General features: G+C 37.5%; 1 protein-coding gene across 8 annotated transcripts in view; it reads left to right on the forward strand.

Moving 5' to 3' along the window:
* RAPGEF2 (Rap guanine nucleotide exchange factor 2) overlaps window positions 1–22,930 on the forward strand; it is a 245,375-nt gene that overhangs the window by 124,897 nt on the left and 97,548 nt on the right. For 6 of the 8 annotated variants that reach the window (XM_033421514.2, XM_033421520.2, XM_033421515.2 and 3 more), the window contains 3 exons: window positions 3,151–3,226; window positions 5,095–5,262; window positions 7,487–7,579. In XM_033421514.2, coding sequence (XP_033277405.1) covers window positions 3,151–3,226; window positions 5,095–5,262; window positions 7,487–7,579 — 337 coding nt within the window. The remainder of the gene's footprint in view (window positions 1–3,150; window positions 3,227–5,094; window positions 5,263–7,486; window positions 7,580–22,930) is intronic. The other 2 variants (XM_033421517.2, XM_033421518.2) reach the window with 2 other exon arrangements.

Below are 22,930 nucleotides of genomic sequence, written 5' to 3' on the forward strand. Positions count from 1 at the left end.
TCCTGCTTTTTTATACGCACATAAAACTTTATAAAAATGGCTTGTACTTTATTCTTACTGGCTTTGTTTTGTGCTTTACTATCTAAACGTCTCTGTGTCATTTGTACACCTGAGGATTTCTCTCCATTTCTTCCTACTAAATCATCTAAAATATCTTAAAAATTTGGTCTTAATATCATCTGTGGGAGATCTTACCTGCTATATGTCTCTATCCAGTTACTTTTTTATCTCTAAAGTTTTCCAGGACTGTATTTTCAAAATTTTTTTATGTGTTTATTTATTTTTCTTGGAGTATAGTTGCTGTACAGTGTTGTGTTAGTTTCTACTGTACAGCAAAGTGAATCAGCTATACGTATACATATAGCCCCTCATTTTTGGATTTCCTTCCCATTTAGGTCCCCACAGAGCCTTGAGTCCAGGACTGTATTTTTAAAACAGTTTATTTATATAGAACTTGGTCAGAGATTTTTTAAAACTTAGTAAATAATGGTGTTTACTTACTTTTGTTTCTATATTTATTGTTTCAAAGAATCAGAGAGTAGAAGCAGAAGTATTTTGTGGGCTGAATGGGTTTCTAGGTGACGTTTTTCATTCCTCCCTGACCATTCCTACCTTACAGCTTCTGGTTTGTAAGCTAAGAGCCAAGGGACCTTGTCATTAGGCCCCAGCGAGTGCGTTCATGACTTGCGCCTTAGCTCTTCTGAGGCCACTCTTTCCTTCTGGGTTCTTGGCTGTGTTCGAAACAATGGATTTTTGGATAAATGAAATAATTTATTCTCCCTTGCTGGAGTGGGTTCTCTGTGCATTTGCCTTTTCCCCCTCAATGTATTCAAAGAATTAACCTGACAAGAGTCTATTTTTTCTCCTATGGTTCACATCTTTGTGATGGTCAGTAGAACCTGAGTCTTTTGGGGCTTCAAAGAGAGTTTTGTTAGGTTTTAGTGCAGCTCACTTTGCAAAAGGCATAGAGATATTTTTTGTAGCTCATCTTAGGGGATGCACACTTTTCATCCCTAGAGTAATAGTGTGAGTGCAACTAAATACATGAATATCTTCTCAGCCATAAAGTTCTGTTGAACTAATGGCTGATGGGTAAGGGGTTTTACAGCCTTAATTCTGGAGTACGGAGTGGTTGGTACTAGAATTAGGCATAAAATAAACAAATACCACATAGTTTATTCGTGTTGATGTCACTACTTTTGTTGCTAAAATTTGTGAGCAACTCAATTCTAGCAGTTTTTATCTTTTAAGTTGTCATCTGAACATTGTATGTGTTATAGACGTTTGACTTTTTTTTTTTTACTACATGAAATTTTAAAAAAGGAAAACCAGTCGATCATTATGATTATGAAGCTTGTCTGGTTCTGTAATTTAATAAAATACGAAAAAACTTAGAGTCACATGATTTTCTTTAGATTTTAATGCTATTTTATTTAGTGATAAAACTTAAACATACAATATATGTTTTTACCTAGTCCTATAACAGGGTTCAACGGGCAATGATGGCATGAAACCTGCTACATATTTTACTAACACACTGAGATTATTTCTTAGTTTGTAGTGCATCATTAAATTATAAGCTTCATTGTAAAAACTTAAATTGCAAGTAGGTAGTTTCAAAAACCAGAAGCAAATTTTTGTGTGTGTTGAGAATTTTCCGCAACTTTAGTGGTTTTTAATTGTAAACTAAGAGGAGAATATGTAAAAATTTAGGTCATTTTAATTGCATGTGAAATAACATGACAAAGAAGATAAGATTATTTTATTTTTCTTGGTAGATTTTTTTCCACTTAAAAAAAGCACTTCAATATGTATGGTTGTGAGAATATGTATGTATGAATATTTTTTGAAGGATTTTTCAGATATGCTAAGTATGGTTCTTTCTGATTTTCATAGAAACAATTTTGGAGCAAGAAATGACTTCAGTGATGGCCTGGGCTCACCCGATAACCTTAAAAATGAGTACAGTTTAGACTATGAGGATGGTCAAGTTGGTTTGCTAGAGGTCACAGGCTGATAGACTGAGAACGTTGACTTTCTTGTTCTCTTCATCTTACATGACTTTTTTTTTTTCCTAATCCAAGTTGGGTTCTAATATGTGAAACATTGTGTACTACCATGACGTAGAGAGAGTTATAAAAGGAATGAGAATGTCCATAGGAGCCGCTCAAATGTCTAATTGATTTGGGGAAAAAATGCTTGATAAAATAGCTCTTTGGAAGCGTTTTTTCCTCATATTTTTCTCAAAAATGATTAAAAATGATTACTGGGACTTCCCTGGCAGCCCAGTGGTTAAGACTCCGTACCTCCGCGTTTCCACTGCAGGGGCCGCGGGTTCGATCCCTGGTTGGGAAATTAAGATCCCCCATGCTGCACGGTGTGGCCACAAAAAAAAAGGGTACTAAGATGTTGACTGGAGGGAAGGGAGGCCTTTTGGAGTAGTGAATGAGCAGAGGTAGGTGGTACGTTAGCAGAACAAGTCATGACTACTTAGAACTCTTCATAGCTCTAGTTGGCATATAGCTATGCCAGAGAGAATAAATCTGCTCTAGTGGGTATTTCCACAGATGGGGCAGAGGTGCCGTGTCTGCAGTCGGCAGTGCAGTGTTCACGCGGAAAGGGGCTTTGGGAATGCATGTCCACTTAAGTCACTGTGTAGCTGAAAGCCCTGAGTTGAATACCTTTTCCTTAAACTGATTTTGAATAAGTTGATTTGAAAAATAACTACATTTTTAAGTGAAAGAAATGTTTAACCTAAGCAAATTAAGTTATAGAAGAGGATTATATGCATTTTATACTTTGGATATTTTTATAGTTTGCCACTGATCCAACTCCCACCCCTGTTAGAATATTCTAAATCTTCACCTGCCTGGGTGTGGTTTCAAACAGCCTAACCCCAAACACATTCATAATGATTCTTCATTACTTACATTATGAATTCAAAAATGTTATGTTGGAATTTTCCAGAAAAATATATCTGAGATTTAAAAATTTGAATGGTTCCTTGTCATTCTGTGTAATAATGGTTTGAGATAGCTCTCTTTCTTCAGTATGTATTTTTTATAGTTGTTTTCTTCCTTGTTTTTATTCATCTGAAGGGTTAGCTTAAATTCATAATTTGTATTACTTAAATCTTTTTTTTCTTTCTAGTTTTGGCAAGCGTTCTGCAGGAAGCTTTAGGCGTGGCTGTGAATGCATTGTGTTAGAGCCTTCTGAAATGATTGTGGTAAGAATACTTCTGTGAAGACTTTTTTCCCTTAAAAAAAGTTATGAAATAAAAGTATTTTCACAAACTACCTATAATAGTGTATTATATATTTCATAACTTTAGGTATATTTATTTCATAACTTTTTGAGTTTTAATTCATAATCATTATAATTATTTACGGGATTCAAATAATGAAAAAGAAAGTTTAAAAGGGTCACGTACCTAAATGTTTGGTGTTTGAACTTTATAAATCAGTCTATGAAAATGCCATTTAATTTAAACTTGGAGAGAATCTTGGAATTGCAGGATTTTAGCTCTCCAAATATTGGTTGGAATGAGTGAGATACTTTAAATGAGACACAGTGATATATATTCAGGCAACAATTGACATAAGGAAATCAGTTCACTTCCTTTATCTAATTGAAAGAAATTTGGAGGACTTTTATGCTGGTTAAATACTCTGTTGAGATTTTTATCTCTTTTTAATTGAATAGTGTGATTTAAAAAATATATTGAGGTAAGACATATGCAAAAAAACATAACGTTAGAAGAGATATTAGCAACATAATTATTTTTACTGATGCTTGAAGAAAAGCCTGTCACATTCTTCCTTACTATATAAAAATGATTTTAAGATGGGACACTATGGACCCCTTAAAAAAATCAGCAACAAAAATAAGATTGGAGGGAGTGCCCAGTAGAGACATTCAGTTGGCTGATGTGCATAATATTTCCCATCCAGCATCTATCTGGGCAAGGAAACTTTTTGAATAAATGATGGCCTAAAATAGATGATGATGGAGGCTTTTTATTCATATTTAATAAAATATTTGGTAAATGCCTATACATCTATTTTCAGAGGAGATGTAGGTTTTTTCCCTATGATGGAGGAGAGGAATTTGTCAGAAATGGGAACTTCCTCGTCAAAGCTAGTGAAAACTTTTGGTAAAATTTCCCAAAATGTACTGTTAAGTGAGAAAGTGGCATGGTGGTGAGTAAAGATTTAGGAGTGGAAAAATGTAGGCAGATACGTTGGGCTTTCCAGCCACAGGTCTTGAAAAGCATTTTAGATATTCCCTCGAGATTTTGGTCTCTGTTACTGCTATTTTGTGTTGATCTGAAGGATTTTTGATCTCCAAAATTCCTTGAGGATTTTGTCCTTGTCCATATGATGCTAACTACTAGGTTTGTCAGTGTGAGAACCATCTTAGAATCTAAATATGCTTTTGTGAGCAATACATTATGTAAGTGTGACGGGGACTAACCGAACGTAACTTTTCTTCTGTTAGTCCATTCATCACTTTCTAAATGTTTAAAATGAGGAAATTATGTTTTGAGAACAATGCTATTTATAATAAAAAAAAAAAGAAACTGAATCCGTAGAATGAAAGTAGGAAGAGAAGCTCTTAAGTAATCTACCAAAGTCATTCTGCCAGTAGTCGTGTCTGAGTCATTTGGGATTTGGGTGTTTTTTTTTTTTCTTTTTAAACAGATTTACTTCATGAGAGTTTTTGTGCTTTAGTTAAGACAATGGGGCAGTTGCTTTCATAATGCATGGTGATGTATCCTGTGAGATCTTTCATTAATAAATCAGAACAAAGACTACTGAAAATATCCTTCCCTTTGAGACTGCAGGAAATTCAGGAGTTACCCATATTGTCCTAAGTGGAACTGAAAATGCCTCTTCTCTTTTATAAAGAAAAGTTACTCAGAACCAGTTAGTTCTAGGGAAGTTCAGAAACATCTGAAGTCTGTCGAGATAGTTTGTCTACAAATGTCTTTGCACAGTGAATGAATGTAGACTATCCGTAAGTTTTATTCTGCATCTAATCTTAATATGGAACATGGTGTTTGAAGAAATGAAATCTTGGGGGATTTTATTTCAGGTAGACTATATGGATGAAAATGAAGAATATTTTCAGCGTCAAGCTTCTCATCGACAGTCTCGAAGGAGATTTAGAAAAATCAACCAGAAAGGGGAAAGACAAACGATTATCGACACTGTGGATCCTTATCCTGTGGGCAAACCACCTTTGCCTAGAGGCTATCATACGGTAAGTTACACAAGTATAATAATTATCTTTATAGCTTTTTGGTGGGAGTTTTGTGAAAGGGCATACATTTTCCATTTTTGATGAATAATTCCTTTCTGTGGTATACTTACTCAAAGTGCAGATTTTTCTGGAAACACATAATATGAATAGTTTAAGGAGCATTGAAATAAGGTATCAAAAGGCATTGTTTAGCCTTTTTATTTCTTAACACGGTCTCTGAGGATCAGCTTTGTGGTCATCATGTACAGTTGTAACTGGGATATTTTTAGGTTCTGATCTTAATCTAAAATGTTGCCCTTTCCCTCACCATCCCCAGTGACGGGTATCATACCTGTTTTTTATTCAAAAGTTAGATATTTAAAAATTACCTATTATCTTCATACCATTGTGAGAATATTATCTGAGAATTTTTTGTTTTTAATATGATGAAGTGAGAGCATAATTTGAAATGATGCTTCTGTAAATCCCAGTGTAAAGATGGTCTGAAGCATTTCTAACAGGTTCAGAGGTCCTCTTTAATACTTTCACCACTTGATCGTCATTTATTCCGTAAATATTAGGTGAAGAAACTACTTCTTATGTTTGAGGAAACCGAGGCACAGATAATGATTGATTTGTACAAGACCCCAGCGTAGTCAGTTTGGGAGCCTTATTTTTCTCACTCATTTCTCTCTGCTCAGCCGTGCTGTGTCCATGTCCCCCGGTGGCCCACCCAGAATAGTGGCAAATATATTTGAGGATTTCTGTTTTCAAGAAGAACGTAACTTGAATTCTTCCATATGTCATAATAAGGTCAAATATGGTTCATCTATACTTACAATACCATTAAATGAGCACTCATTCATGAAATTAATTTTAAAATAAACATATGAAAAAATAAAAATAGGTAAACGACAACTATTTTACATTTCTTATTTGTTTGTCTTCCGTATCCTCTTCTTTCTTTTTGCAAATAAGTATAAATGCAAACCGCATGGGAAAATGTATATAGACTTAAAACTATGTACTTAATTTTCTGGTAACTTGGAGGGATGCATCTTATACCCGCACTTGATGTGTTCTATTTCTGAGAGCCCTTTGTATTTGAATATTCAAGCAGTTTTGGCCACCAGCTCTCAGCCTGCTCCTCTCACTGCCCATGCGCACAATTTTAATTTCACATGAATTTCATAGTTGAATCATTTCATTGAGCTCATTTGCAAAGGGTTGCTTTTTGCTCATCATAAAGTCAGCTTTGTTTGCCTGCTGCAGAGCCTTGGTATTTTTTTGAAAAAAAACCTATGAAAGGTTTTTTGTTACCATTGTCTATACAAGAAGGTAGTATTTTTAGTGTCGATGTAGCATCGTGGAAGAAGGAACTATGGGTTAAAAATAGTTGTACACATTACTAGTACAACCTACTAATATTGTTAATACTCTTTCTGCTTTGGAATTATGTTTCCAAGTCAGATTCTACACCAAGATATTTAGCGGCAGTGTGGGTTACTAAAGATTTAGCGTTCAAGCTGATTGGTTTGATTTTATAGTTATATTTGTCCCATTTAAGTTGGGGGGTGTCATTTTATAATTATTTCTCTCTCCTAGCCCCATGTTTTCCCCCTTTATGTAATACTTCACCCACCTCCCCTACATGACTCCCCCTTTTTAATCTGATTTTTTTGTAAATGTGTAGTTTTTAAAAATTATTCAAGATTCCTTTTTTTTTAGTGGTTTTAAAAAATGTCTTACCTGGTCAACAGGTACTTTTATGAGGGAAAATTCAGTACTAGGGTGAAAAATTTCACTTGCTCACTGATGGATCAGGTACCAGTTTGCTAATACGTGACATGGTGGTGTTAATTTTTCTAAGTGAGTCCAGATGGGCAACAAGTGTCATAATTCTAAATATTGAATCCCGTCTTTTCATGCAAATTGTGTTTTAATTTTATTTATATAATTATTATTTTGCCTAAGTACATGATTTTAACATATGAAAACAACAAAATCAGCCCTAAGTCACATTTACTTATTCTGAGCAGAAATACTCCTTTTGAAAGAACCCTAGTAAGGTGGGAGCCAGGGTGCAAAGTTGGTTGAAAAGGTGCATGGTCCTCCTTCACAGGCGACCTAAATGGTTGCAGGTGCATTTCAGGTGCATGGCTAAGGAACATAAAGGACGTCATACATGTAGCCAGTGCTGTATGGTCATTCTTAACCTGATTTAACCTGATCTTCATTTTGGCAGATGTACTGTAGCATGTCTGATAATGTCATCTTCTCCTTTCCTCCTCTATGGCACTCATTTCATTTTGGCTCAAAGGAATGCACTAAATCTCAGGTATTGTAATCTGTGTGTGGTCTCCTAATACTAACCTCAGTTCATTTGTGAATTTGCATTGTAACTAATGAGTTTATAATATTGATGTGTTTTGCTTCGTCTTGTTCTTTTGTATTTTGCCCTGATTTAGTAAAACCCCTTACAACTTTGAAACTGTCAGTGGTTTGGTTGATGTCACAGGCTGCTTTATTTGTGCAGACCTAGGGACAAATTGCTCACTTTCTTTGAAGAACGAATTAAAGTGCAGACTACGTATTTTTAAGAATGAGTGGAGCACAGTTCTTAACTAACCTGCTTGGCGCATAAAGAAATGGAGAGAGAAAGACAGGCAGATAGGCATCGTGGGTGTTTAACTGCTTTTTGTGTGAAAGTTTTATGGGAAATCCATTAGACATTTACATTTTAAAGGCTATAGGTGAAAGCTTTAAATTTCAGGAATCCCAGTGTGAGAGCATTTTGGGAGACCACTGGTAAAATTTTAGTCAGAATAAAGGCTTTGTCAAAAAGGAAATAAGAATTTACACTTCGCTTGCATTTTCTTATTTGCGCTTGATTTTTAACCAGATTTCATGCTTTTATTTCATTCTGTATTTTACTTGAGGCCTATAATAATATCTTTGCTCATTTGTTTCATGCCAATATATGACTAATTTACGGTTTCAGCATTACTCGTTTGAAATTTTGGGTCAAATTTGGGGTTATCAGGGAATTTGGAGTCAAGGAAGAAAAACTCATTTATCTCTGGAAACTAATTGGTTAAGTAACTAGTGAAATGTTTATGGTTGTGTCTTCTTATTGCCCACGAAAAAGATCATGAATAATTTAATTCACATTAGTGGAAGGCTACTGTCAATGTAATGTCTTTGGCTATTACAGTAACCTCGCCTGAAAACACGAAATATTTGTATAACTTTTCAAATTAAAATAAGGCCATTACTTTACGTTCTATACAATATAATGCATATTAAAATGTCACAGGTGACATAATAGCTGTATTTTATTTTAGAAGCGCTGCTAATTTTTCAGTGATGTGGTAAATCTAAAAAATGTTGCTAGTTTTTAAATTTGATAAGATTCTTGTAAAATTGTATAAAAATTTTTAAAATTGTGCCAGTGTTTTGAGCTTTTATCTAGTACATGTATACTTAAAACGTATATAACTTTAATATTTTAAAAGGTACACCGGTATGTAATTAGTCCTCTTGTTCAGTATGAGAAATGACAGGTTAGTCTAATTCCCAGGTAGAAGTAGGAATTGAATTTAAAATGTGCACTGGGTTGTGATGTATACCTTATGTACGCTTTTAAAAATTAGACGTGTTGCAGCAGTTTAAGACAGATGATAGTAATTTCTTCAGAAACACGAATACTCGCACAGTCCATGCAGAGTGCTTTCAGGTCACTTTTTCAAGGCAAGTGTGTGAGGTTTGCAGAGAATAAGCATTTTAAAATGCAGTGAGAAGGCAAGATTGGAGATGGCTTTTCATTAGCATTTTCTTACATTTTGATGAGTTGGGTTGAGGCTGTGTTTAAGACTGCCAGAAAACAGGATGCGGCACGAATTTTCAGTCTTTGAGTGGGGAGAGGCAGGTGGCAGAGTCAGGTCCTGGCTAAGGTTCCCGGCGGAGGCTGGGGAATTCGGGGTCATTTCTAGACTGACTTGGGACTTTGGACAGGTTTACCTTGTCGACAGGCTCGGAATAGGGTGGGGGGGAAACCTGTTTATTTTACCCCTAATTACAGGCCCCGTCTGCATTGACGGGTAATTTATTCTAGAAGTTTGGGTGGGTAGGGAAATGTGAGTTCCATAATAAGAATGGAGAGGAGAGGGAGAGGACTTAAAAGGGAAGAAGGGCCTTCTTACTTTCACCTGGATGCCGGGATGGGGAAGCTGGTACATACCTGCACATACCTGCACATACCTGTTCTGTCATCTTTTTATTCCTTTTTTTTTTTTATGGGAAAAAGAAAAAAACAGCTCTGCTCTCTTCCTCGTTTAGAAAATGTGAAAATTGTACAGAGATATTAGACTGAAGACTGAGGAAAAATTGTCCCGTCTAACTGTGGAGGTGATGTGTACCGACTGACGTTTCCTACTGTTGCAGCATTCCAGGGCTGGTTGCATAATTAAAATGCTCTCCACTCTTTGAGGTTCCGATTGACTTTCCACCTCCACTCCTACTTACCCCCCAAAGTGTGGCTTTACTTTATACAAATTTGAATTAGGAGGATTCAAACACAATGTAACATAAAACTTATTTATAAAGTTTCCAATCAGTGCAAACTTTTAATAAGGAGAACCCATAAGGAGAACCCATCGGTCATAGAAAAAGGTATTTCCCACACATTCTGTTAGTAATCCTTTTCTACAATGGGAATATACATTTCAGGGCGCCATTTAATAATTATGTATTGAATTTTTCTGTAGGTCAGGCTTAGTTTAAAGTTCTTGGTGCAGGTGTACAAAAGAAATAAAAATACTGCATAAAAGTAAGTTAATATAATCTAAGTCAAATACAATGTAATATTACAAAAACATCATGGAATTAATTTTTTTATTATAGTCAGCGATGATACAATATCTTTAACGTAGCACCAATGTAATAAGGTTGATTCTTATATGAGGCGTATGAAAATGAGTCCTATTTTTAATAAGATTATTCTTCATAATATAAAACAAGTACTATTTCTTCTAATGGTAACCATTCCTAAGTTATATATATCTTATATATCTCTGAATATAATCTATCGCTTTTTTTTAAGTGATGGATTTGATTTAAGTTGGTTTCATCTTCAGTTAAGGACTTCTTAGTAGGTTAATTTCAAAAAAATTTAAATATTGAAACATGAAAAAATTACAGTGTTTGTGTGATTATGCACATTTATTTGACATTAGACTTTTTGACATGAGCTGTTGTTCTCGCATTAGAAATAGGCAATATTTTCCCTCATGTTACGGCTTTGCTTTGTCACTTATTCTTTACTTTTTCACTGAGATCTTCCTACTTTAATCCAATATATGCTACTTAACAGTAAGAGCATGTGTTGTGTATCAGTGACTTGTGTGTCTACTAAATTTCCTAGAATATTAAGGTCTTAAGATTTTAACTTATAACAGTCAGTTCATATCCCACTTGACTAATTTATTCAATGATGATATTTAAAATCTGTTTATGTGCATATACAGAAATTATTCAAGTATGGGGAAATTTCTTAATTATTTGAATATTTTTATTCTTCATCTTTCATCAGGCGTTTGTTTGCTTAATTAAATCTAAAGCCGTTGTCTTCAGTATGGTCCTCAATCCGTCTCTGTGAATTATAATAGGATGGAGTTTCAGAAAATCTGTATATTCTGTTTCTTGTATCATAGAGGAAAGCTCAGTATTTTCATTTGTATGTTTTTATTATTTTAATGAATATTATTGAGCGCCCACCTTGTTTCAGGGCTGTGCCGGACTCCATGGCTGTAAAGGTCTACAGGACAGACAGAATCTGCCCTCATTGACTTTATGGCCTCGCACAAAATACAGATAAATCGACGGCAGTTAAGATAGAGGGAAATCCAGGTACCGTGGAGGCTCAAAAACCAGGCATCTTGAGGAATCCGACGTGGCTTCCTGAATGGCCTTACTGTCTTTGCTCAAAGGAAAATCTTCTTTAATCCAAGAAAGCCCAATAGAAATGTGAAAAAGAAATGAATTGGGAAGTAAAGAAGGGAAAGAGGGGATGTGGATAGACTGTGATAGGAGTGATAGATACAAACCTGCCCTCCCCACATTTTGGTAGATACTGTTGTATGCATGCCCCAAAGTCTTTATATTTGCATCAGAGAGTCTTTTAAAGAGAAGTGGCAAAAGTATCCTTTGCTTTTCATGCTTATTCTCAGCAGGTTTACTAGCCCCTCCTCACCTAGACCATGTTGCATTTTAAAATCCTGCAGAAAGCTTCCTGCGGAAAGGTCTTTGAACAATAGGTGGACATAAGAGCGTTGCATTCCTGGCAAAATGCAGCCTGTTAGAGCTGCTGCGGTGGTCTCTGTCTCCTTGCTTTGGGGGGACCATTTCTCTTTCTTGCAGTTATAATCAGGTATTTATGTTGATTTAATTTATACAGATTGAGAAATTACACCATAGAGTCTGTTTAGAAATTGAAATGTAAATCAGGAAATAGTGTAAAATATGAAATGATTAATCTCGTGCTATTAACAGCATGCATTGCAAATTCATGCAAGGCAGTTGAGAATAGTGTGCAGTGTGCTGTTTACACAAGTTTCAGCTTCTGTTAGAGGATGTCTATTTTTATATATGACATCATCGCTGCTGCAGAACTCCCGTGGCCACTGGGATTTACTGTTCTTTCATTCCATTCTGAAAGAAAGCTTGTATTGATGTCATAATTGGACCCATCTTTTGGTTGCACTTGGAAATTGAAAGTAATCGGGGTGTTGTGTAGCATGTCATGGCAATATTTCAAGCAATTTATTTGTCAGAAAGATCACTGCCACTTTGTCCTGCCTCTAACTGTGAACACTGGTGGCTCTCGCTGTGCCTGTTCATGTTTTAAATATATTTGGCTAAAATTTAACTTTTAGTCTCAATAGCAACAATCCTTTCATCTTCAGCCATTTCATTTCTTATGTGATTTTTCCTTTTCTTTTTTTTTTTTTTTTTTTTGCCATGAGATTTTGCAGTGCTACACACTGATTTGAAAAATGTCTCTTTTCTTTGGAAAAATCTACTTTGATATTCAGACCTATTTCCTACCAGTGCTGAACTGACCTTTTTTACAATTAACTGATCCATTCTAAGTTGTCTGTTTTCACTATTTGAAACATTGGGTGACTAGAAATGTTCTCTTTTGATTTTGAATCCTGTGTTAAAACATTATTAACTTTGAAATACCTTTCTATTAGCTAGAAGATATTGTTGACCAACCTCTGGAAGAAACTCTAGCATGTGATTCGATGTATGGGTGTTAGGTTGACATCACTCATGAAAGGAAAATTTTAATGATTCATATTAAAATAATTTTTAAATGTCTACTAGATTTTGTACATATTTTTGTGTATAAATTTTCCTCCTTATCCTCTCAAAAAATTAGTCATTATCCGTATCTCAGTAGGAAAGTTTTTTTTCCCCTTCTTTTACAGAAACTAATTAAGAACAAACTACAGATTAAAAAAATAACAGGTTTATTGAGTTACAACTCACATGCCATACAGTTCACCTATTTAAAGTGCATAATTCAACTCTTCTTTTCTTTTATAAAAAACATATAACACTGAGACTTCCCTGGTGGCACAGTGGTTAAGAATCCACCTGCCAATGCAGAGGACACAGGTTCGAGCCCTGGTCCGGGAAGATCCCACGTGCCGCGGAGCAACTAAGCCCATGCGCCACAACTACTGAGCCTGTGCTCTAGAGCCCACGAGCCACAACTACTGAGCCCGCGTGCCACAGCTACTGAAGCCTGCACCTAGAGCCCATGCTCCGCAACAAGAGAAGCCACCGCAGTGAGAAGCCCGCGCGCCGCAACGAAGAGTAGCCCCCGCTCACCACAAATAGAGAAAGCCGTCACGGAGCAACGAAGACCCAATGCAGCCAAAAATAATAATAATAATAATAAATAAATAAATTTATTAAAAAATATGTAACACTAAATGTACCATCTTAACCATTTTTAAGTATACAGTTCAGTAGTAGTAAGAATATCAGTAGTAATGACTGACTTGAACGTACCCAGTTCACAGGTGTACCTCACAGCCTTTGTGGTAGTTTAAATTACACATAGGCTGAAAAATAACTTTAAGATAGTTAGGAAAAAAAATAATTATAGAATCTATTGAAAAAAATAAAAGGCTTACTGAACAATTGTATTAGAGCAATTTCTTATGAACTTAGTATGGGGTCAGTAGCCTTTTATTTTTTCCTGTGTCTTCCTTTCTCACTTTCAAGTGGAATATTGGTGGTGGTTGGATGCGATGCGGAGTTTAGAACTGCTAGCCTAGAGGAGGAATGATGTGACCACAGAGTGGGCCGGATCTGAGCAATGAATTGCTAATTGGGATAAATGGCGGAGGAATTCCGAAGGGAAAGGTTTGAAGATGAAAAAGAAAGTATTCAGGCTGTCTTGACTTTTACTCAGATGTCTGGGAGGATGACAGTGATAATTGGTCACCTGTGGCTTCGGTACGATCCGGAAGGCATTAGGAGTGTTAGAAAATAAGGTTAAAATCTCTAAGTTGTAGCGTTTCCCTCGCGCTAATTATTCGTGTACGTCTACTTTCCGTCCACGTCTTTATCCGAAATTTTAAACCGAACCTTCAAACACCTGTTTGAATCATCAGGAATTTTGGAATACTCAGGAACGTTTTCAAGAAAAAGATCATTTTGCCGTGTGTTACTTTATGAAGTATGCACATCCCAACCAAGTGTGACGAAGAGAATACTTGGGCCGCGGCAATAGTCTTGATGCCCTCGATGCCCTTGACGGTAATGGGCATTCTTAACAAGCACTGCAGTCTTTTTATTCCTCCTCGGCATGAAAGTTTGCCTAACTTTGGGTACTAACTTTAGTTAGATGGGGAAGGTGTGAGCAGCTAGCCTTCCTGCAAGTGGATGTGCTGTTAGAAGGTTCAGCTGAGGTAGGACCTCACAGGGTTTTATCTTAAAGGAATCTAAGGACAGCCGACAACTGGGTTTTTACAAAGAGCCAAGAGGCTGATCATTTTCTGGTTCATCTCAGAGCAGCAGCTGTCAAACTTGTCCATCTCAGGACTTGTTTACACTCTTGAAACTTTTTGAGAGGGACTTCCCTGGTGACTCAGTGGTTAAGAATCCACCTGCCAATGCAGGGGACACCGATTTGATCCCTGGTCCGGGAGGATCCCACATGCCGCGGAGCAACTAAGCCTGTGTGCCACAACTACTGAAGCCCGCGTGCCTAGAGACCGTGCTCCGTAACAAGAGAAGCCACCGCAATGAGAAGCATGCGCACTGCAACGAAGAGTAGCCCCCGCTCGCCGCAACTAGAGAAAGCCCGTGCACAGCAGCAAAGACCCAATGCAGCCAAAGATAAAGAAATAAATACACTGGGCTTCCCTGGTGGCGAAGTGGTTGAGAGTCCGCCTGCCGATGCAGGGGACACGGGTTCGTGCCCCGGTCCGGGAAGATCCCACATGCCGCGGAGCGGCTGGGCCCGTGAGCCATGGCCGCTGAGCCTGCGCGTCTGGAGCCTGTGCTCCGCAACCGGGAGAGGCCACAACAGTGAGAGGCCCGTGTACCGCAAAATAAAAATAAAAATATAAAAAATAAATACACTTATTAAGGAAAAAAAACTTTTTGAGGGCTCCAACAGCTTTTGTTTATACGAATTATCTACATCATTACTTGGCATATTAAAAATTGAAACTGAGAAACTTAAAAATATGTATTCATTGGTTAATTTAGCATAATAAACCCATTATACATTAACATAAAGGTTTCTTTAGTGAGAGGTAGCTATATTTTCAAAACAGAAAAAGTGAGAGGAAGGGTGGTGGTGGCTTATAGTTCTACAAATATGTTTAATGTTTGGCCTAGTAGAAGGCAGCTGGATTCTCATATCTGCTTCTGTATTCAGTCTTTTGTGATGTCCTTTTCTGGCTGAAGTACATAGAGTATGGCCTCACACAGATGGGTAGTTGGAAAAGGGAGGAGAGTTTTAACAGCTTCTTCAAATAATCTTCCTGATACACTGCACCAAAGTTTGACAAACGGTAGTTCCTTACACCTGCTGTTGCGTTGAGGAACATAACACTCTGTCAGTCAGCTTTTAAAATTTTTCTTTTATTAAGACCCATCCGCCTTACTTACACACCGAAGGGGTCTTTCTATTCACGTGTGATATTATAACATCATGCATTCGTCATTGAATTTAGGTTGTCCAAATTTTGGCGTGTTACACAATATAAAAAAAAATCACATTTGTTAGTATCACTACCAGTCTCATGTCAAAAGGCCTTAATTATTGGGAAGCTGTCAAGCTTATGGGATTGGACATGTTTTCCTAATGTCTAATTTTTACTTGAAAGCTAAAATTTTATCCTTTGGAAAGTGCTATCAGCTGTTTTCCTTGAAGTGACAAGCTCAGTTTGTCCATTTTCAAGAAAATATCGGCCAAGTACCCTAGTCTTAGTAACCACAGTTTGTCCATTTTTTGTTCTTTCCCACAGAAATAGCTTTCCATGAAAAAACCAAGTGCAGGACCCTTCTGAGAGCAGGGCCTGTAGACGGCTGAGCTTGCAAACCTATGAGGCTGCCCCGACCTTGTTTCCTGTGTGATTCTGCCCCTTACTTCCTTTTCCTTTTTGCTGCTTAATCTCCTCATAGATACAAGGAGAAAATGGAAAGCCCTCAAGCTAACTTGGGATGGAATCAGAAGAATTTAAAAATGCTTTATATTAAATAATGGTTTTAAATATATTAATTAATTGGTTTGGATGGTCACCAGCAGTCCTTTTTGTAGTTACTGTAGTAATCTTTAAAGGTACATGTTTTTACTTAATTTATTTAGCATTTCTCATTTAGAGAGTGTTTCTCTTTAGGAATTTTATCTTTGGAGCCCCTTTTCCCCCCAGAAAGTTCTCTGCCTCCTCTTCCCTAGTAAGATAATTATGAGCCATTATGTGGAATTATAAAATATTTAAACTTTTTATGCAAACATTTGTGTGATATGAAAGTATGACCTAATCATAACTGTAAAGAGTGTGTTAGACAACCTTTTTTTTTTTTTTTTTTGTGGTACGCGGGCCTCTCACTGCTGTGGCCTCTCCCGTTGCGGAGCACAGGCTCCGGACGCGCAGGCCCAGCGGCCATGGCTCACGGGCCCAGCCGCTCCGCGGCATGTGGGGTCTTCCCGGACCGGGTCACGAACCCGTGTCCCCTGCATCGGCAGGTGGACTCTCAACCACTGCGCCACCAGGGAAGCCCGAGACAACCTTTAAAGCTGAGTTTTTGGTCTTATGCTAATACCGATAAGACTAGTTTTTGGTGTCCTCACCCACTCCCATACCCTCAAAAAAAGATCCTCACCAGGAGTAATTTCAACAGCCTCCTGTGCGTGATTAATACTTTAGATTCAGGATAATGTAATGTGTTACAAATTGTTTCAGTTTGATAGTGCAAAATAAATAGTACCTCGCAATGTATTTAAAACTTCTCTAACCTTCTTACTATGTTTCTCGAATTATATCTTTGTTATCCTCTAGTTTAAGTATCTTTTTTTCTTTTTTTACTGGCTCCCTTTTTCCTTTTTGGTCTAAATAAATATGCTGCCTTCACTCTTTCCACTTGTCCTGCTTATGTTAAGACACCAGTGGTTGGTTTCCTTTGTCATCACAACGTGTGGTTTACTTCTCATAATGGTGCTCTGAGATTCCGTGTGCTTCAGTAATCAGCTACTGCAGCAGAATATCTGAAAGGTAGTGCTGCCTTGGGGAAGGGACTGGAAGTTTTCCCGCTCCCAACTTTGAGATGATAAGTTTGCCCTGGTAAGAGCTGAAATGTCCACTTGTACATTCTATGAGGTCAGTGGTCACTATAGATTCCTGCATCCCTTCTCGCTTAGAGAAATTCCCGCTTTAGATGATTGTCTCACTTTCTTCCCTACCGCATTTTTATCTTTATTGTAAATACCATGCTTTCTGGTAGTGTGTATGATATTTTTTTAATTCATTTTTTATTGAAGTATAGTTGAATTACAATGTTGTATTAATTACTGCTATACAGCAAAGTGATTCAGTTATAAGTATGTATATATATTCTCTTTCATATTCTTTTCTGTCATGGTTTATCACAGGATACTGAATATAGTTCCCTGTGCTATGCAGTAGGACTTTGGCTTTACCTAGTCTATATATATTAGTTCGCATCTGCTAACTCCAAACTCCTAATCCATCCCTCCCCCACCCTCCTCCCCCTTGGCAACCACCAGTCTGTTCTCTGTGTCCCTGATTCTGTTTCTGTTTCGTAGATAGGTTCGTTTGTGGCATATTTTAGATGCCACATATAAGCGATATCATATGGTATTTGTCTTTCTCTTTCTGACTTAATTCACTTAGTATGATAATCTCTGGTTGCATCCATGTTGCTGCAAATGGCATTATTAGTTTTGGTTTTTGTTTTTAAAAAGTCCACTGAATTGAATGGTGTGTTGTAAAATTTTGGCCCAACAGATTTTTTTTTTTTTTTGGCTTCACCTCCTTGAAAAAGCATTACCTATAAAATACAAGCCATCAAGAAAAATAGGTTTTGTTATACATTTGCTCCAAGGCAGCCTTTTAGTAACCATTTCATATGATGCACAGTACATTTTGCTTATGTCCACCACACTGTTGAACTAACCAGGATGATTTCTGAAGGTCATACCTGATTTCTTGTATTCCTGTCCTGTCCCACTTTGTCTTGGGGGTTAAGTGTAGAATGAATGAGTGAATGTTACTTATTCTGTTTAGTGTTTCATTATAGATTTATGGTTGTGTGTTAATACAGTGAACTACTACTTTATGGCACAATCAGGAGGTATAATCTTCCATGATTGTGATTCATCTGGCCAGTTGTGAGCAGTTCTAACAATTATAGTTGTCTGAGACATACAGTGAAATATTCTAGTCTTGTCCTTTAAAAATACCAGCATGGTAGTAATTGAACATTTCAAAGCGCAACTAAAATATGAATAGGGTGGAATACTCTGTTTGCCGTTTCAGAGCTTTTAAGGAGAGGGAGAAATTAGATGGGTGGTTTGGGCTTTGTTTGTTTATTCATTTATTTATGAGAAGGAAGATTGAATATTGTCGTCTTAAACTCATGTGGTCATGGTGGGAGGCTGGCTTCTTCTCTAAGGGAACATTTAAAAAATTTCTGTGGCATCTAAAATATTTTCTATATTGAGACAGTCTCTTCTATATTTAATTATTTTCCAGGCAAATTTACTTGGAAGCATTTCCTGTCTGGAGTATATTTAATTACATCAGATGGGCAGTCACAGTTCTATTCCTGGTCGTGAAGTCCACTGATGAATGCTGCTGCTTATAAATACTGTTATTTTCGTTTAGAGTGAAGATTATTGAACCATTATGAAAATTTATACGTATTTATTTGAAAACCTCAGATTTAAAAAATGAAAATATGCTTGTTAAAGTTAAATTCCTGAAGAGTCAGGAGAGTCTTTGGAAGCAGACAGTATTACGTATGCCTTTGTATACCTTCTGCACAGTGTGTATGCTGTTACGGTAGGTCCTCAGCAGTGTCCTGGTTCCATGCTGGTGTCGATCAAACTCCCAGAATTAGCATTAGTTAACATTTCTAGGAGAGGCATCATAGATCCACCTGCATTAACACATCGATACAACATTAATTCATGGGTTGCCCAAACCTTGAGTGCAGCTGAATTTTTAGAATATCTTGGAAGGAATAAAATCAACCCTTATTGGATCCTTATGACATATACCAGTCGTCAGCGTGCTTTTTCATGTATTTCGTCAATCAGACTTTTCTGCAGCGTTGAATGTTTGGTGATGGCATCTCCACTGTTAGGAGGTAAGCCTCCTAAGGTCAAAGGTGTCACGTAATGTGTTCGATGTTCATGGTCACAGAATCAAATAAAGACATAGGTCTTCTCTGTTCCTGATACAGAACATTATTTATTTTTTAAAATGAATTTAACATATATTGCTTTTATGTTACTTAAACTTTAAATTTGATCTAAGAGAAATAAAATATATATCAGATAATTCAACCACTTTAAATGCCTACAATTTAAATACCTTTAAAGGAAAGAGGCCAGAGCACAGAATGTCCATTCTAGTAGGCTTTGGTTGATTCATCAGTCTTTTCTGTTGCAACTGGGTGTTTTCCCCTCTCGAACCATGCATCCCTCATCAATAAAGCACAGCATTCCCCCCCCATTTAAATAACCTTTCTAGCTTCATTCCAATACAGAAATGGGTTTTCACTGGCCATCAGTACTATTTCACAACAGAGCATAAGTATGTAATTAGTGTATTTTAAAAGTTAGGTCCACTAATATTATAAGTAACAAGCCAAATCTTGCCAGAAGATCTTTTGTAAGTATGACTTTTTAACGAACTAAAACAACTTACAGTTGTCTAAAGGTAGTCATCATTTTTAGAGGTAAAAACACACCGCCACAGTGGGCTTCCCTGGTGGCGCAGTGGTTGAGAATCTGCCTGCCAGTGCAGGGGACACGGGTTTGAGTTCCTGGTCTGGGAAGATCCCACATGCCGCGGAGCAACTAAGCCTGTGCACCACAACTACTGAGCCCGCGCGTCTGGAGCCTGTGCTCCGCAACAAGAGAGGCCGCGACAGTGAGAGGCCCGCGCACCGTGATGAAGAGTGGCCCCTGCTCACCGCAACTAGAGAAAGCCCTTGCACAGAAACGAAGACCCAACACAGCCAAAAATAAATAAATAAGTTTAAAAAAAAAAACACCGCCACAAAATTACTAACTTCTGCACCAGAAAATATTGGAAGTGTTCTGGTAGTATTTAAGAATATTGAAAATGTATATCAAATAATATCAGGGGGTTTATAAACCTTCTGTAAAACTGATGATGTAGTTATGTAGGACTTTTAATAATTCAAATTATTGCTACCATTAAGAAAAACACCTTTTACTTAACCTTTTTCTAAGTTTGACAGCATTTAATTTGCAGAGTAAGCGATGTTAAAAAGAAAACCTCTAAACTATTGTCCAATTATCACTATAATTTTTAAAAAGTAAGGGCATTTTAATATTTCCTCTCTGACTGCCAAAGAAGGAAGATAAAGATTTCAGAATAAAGGATAGTTACCACCAGGAAATCTTATCCCAAGATAGACCATCTGAATGGAAATATTACCCCTCTACCCCCATCTTGCTACTAGGTAACGTTTGGGACCAGCCATATAGTTAAGATAACTTTAAGAACGTAAAAGGATTGTAGGAATCTGCCAGTCAAGCCACTTAATAAAATTTATTTTTTTCTATGTAATCACTGACGTTCATCCTCTGCTTTAAGATTTTTAGTTACACTTAGCACTGATATTTGTGAGACAGTCCATACGTAACGTGTGTCAAAATTGTACCCTACCGCCTGGTACAGAGGAAGGGTTTTGTAAATCATAGCAGTTATCGTTGCTTGTAGGAAAGGCCTAATTATTAAGAAACTTCCCTTATGTTTAGTGAAATCTGCCTCTCTGTATCTTAGTCTGTGGTTCTAGGTATCTCTTAAAGCAGCACAAATGAATATTCGTGTTCCATTTCCATGTAAGTGTGCTTCAGATATTTAATGAGACCCTGCTCTGTTCAGCCTCTTCTCTAGGTTACACATTCCTAACTTCTTATAACTTTTCTGAACACCTTATCATCTTGATCTTCTGCTGTTTGAACATTACAGTTACTTATTATCTGTCCTAAGTCATGATGTCTAGAATGGGTTGCTGTAAACCACATGCAGGCTGTAGGCTATAGGAGAGCTTCCTGTCCCCCTCCCTCTGGGCCTTATGTGTCTGATAATGTAACCTGAGATTTTATTAGGGTTTTCAGTCACCTTGGAGCTTTGGGCCAGCTCCCTTTTACAGATAGCCCCTCCCACCTCCCACCCCCACCCCCCCACGCTATGAATTGTTCCTCCAGCCTGATCTTCCCTCTCCTGTACTTGTAAGAGTGACACTTTGGTGGTACACACGGTACACTGTTAAATTTAGATTTGCTGGTTTTCATCTACTCTTCACCTGTCACGTTATTTAAAACACCTCATTTTGTCAGTAAGCAAATTGGACATCTTTCATGGTTGCACAACTATCCTATGTCTGCTTCCTCAGCTTAAAATAAAGCTGGTGTTATACTACTTCACAGGTTACTCTTGAAAATGTGTAAGTGGAATTACTTATGCATTTATTCTTTGAGCAATTACTGTGTGTTAAGTACGAGAGACAAAACATTTTATCCTTGACAATATGAGATGAAATGTTGTATGGTCCCTGCTTTCAGCTAATTTACATTCCAGTTTGTGGTCAGTATTTCTCTTTTTGTTAAATAAAAATAAGAGTGATAATTAACTACTGTGCTCGTGCAAACATATTAATCATAAGGGAATAGGTTACATGCCAAATTAGTAATAAAGATAGTAATTGCTTTTTTGTTTGCAGTACGCGGGCCTCTCACCGCTGTGGCCTCTCCCGTTGCGGAGCACAGGCTCCGGACGCGCAGGCTCAGCGGCCATGGCTCACGGGCCCAGCCGCTCCGCGGCATGTGGGATCTTCCTGGACCGGGGCACGAACCCATGTCCCCTGCATCGGCAGGCGCACTCCCAACCACTGCGCCACCAGGGAAGCCCAGTAATTGCTATTTATATTTGGAGTGGTACTCTATGAAATACTGAAGTCAGGAGCCCACTTTCAGGCCTCGTCCTTAGACAAAGCGGTGAAATGATTGGCAACCAGTGTACAAGGACTTCCCCTCTGAGGCTGAGCATTTTGAGGTGAAGTCTGGTCTCGTTAAAACAGGTTCTTGGGAATGAGGTAAGCTTTGTGAAATCAGCTGTTAAAGTCTGTGCATTTTGAAAAGCCCCGTTCTGTATGTTGGAATTTCTTACTCGCTTACAGCCTTCTTTATTTTTCTTTGTTTTTCTGCATGTCTCCATTTCGTGCCATCTTTATTTTGGCGGGGGGGGGGGGGGGGCGTGACCAAGGATTGAACCTGGGCCATGACGGTGAAAGCGCTAAGTCCTAACCGCTGGGCCGCCAGGGAACTCCCCATTTCATGCCATCTTTTAATCGTTCTCTTCTAACGTGGCCCATGTAAATAGTGGGCGTATTTATTATAGACAGGTTACATTAGTTCTCCAGTTATGAGTCAGGTGCAACATAAGCAGTTTGTTGTCAGACAGGTTTTTTTAATTAAAGACATAGCCTAAAGATTTCTTTGAATATATCTTTAGAGTATATCTGGGTGATCTTTTTTGGACTCACAATTCGATCTTTCTAAGTGCTAATTCAAGTAATGGTTCCTAGTATTTCTAAAGCCTTCATTTAAATTAAACTCAGATGTGTATTCAACAGTTATTACGTATCAGGCACAGTGTTGGTGTCTCTCATTTTATTCCGTAATTAAATTATTTTAAATAAAGAACCTGAAGTACCTTTTTATTGGTCAGAGTAGAAAAAATAAAAATTCTAGCCCCGATTTCCTCTGTGAGGAGGGGGTGTGGGGGGACCTGTCTGAAGTTCACCCGAGGATGAAACAGGTTATGTGAAATGTAGGGATGAATTACAGTGGGAAGAATTTGTCAGATAATCAACTTTTGTT

This window comes from Orcinus orca, chromosome 4 (assembly GCF_937001465.1).
Source record: "Orcinus orca chromosome 4, mOrcOrc1.1, whole genome shotgun sequence".
NCBI classification, from domain to species: domain Eukaryota; kingdom Metazoa; phylum Chordata; class Mammalia; order Artiodactyla; family Delphinidae; genus Orcinus; species Orcinus orca.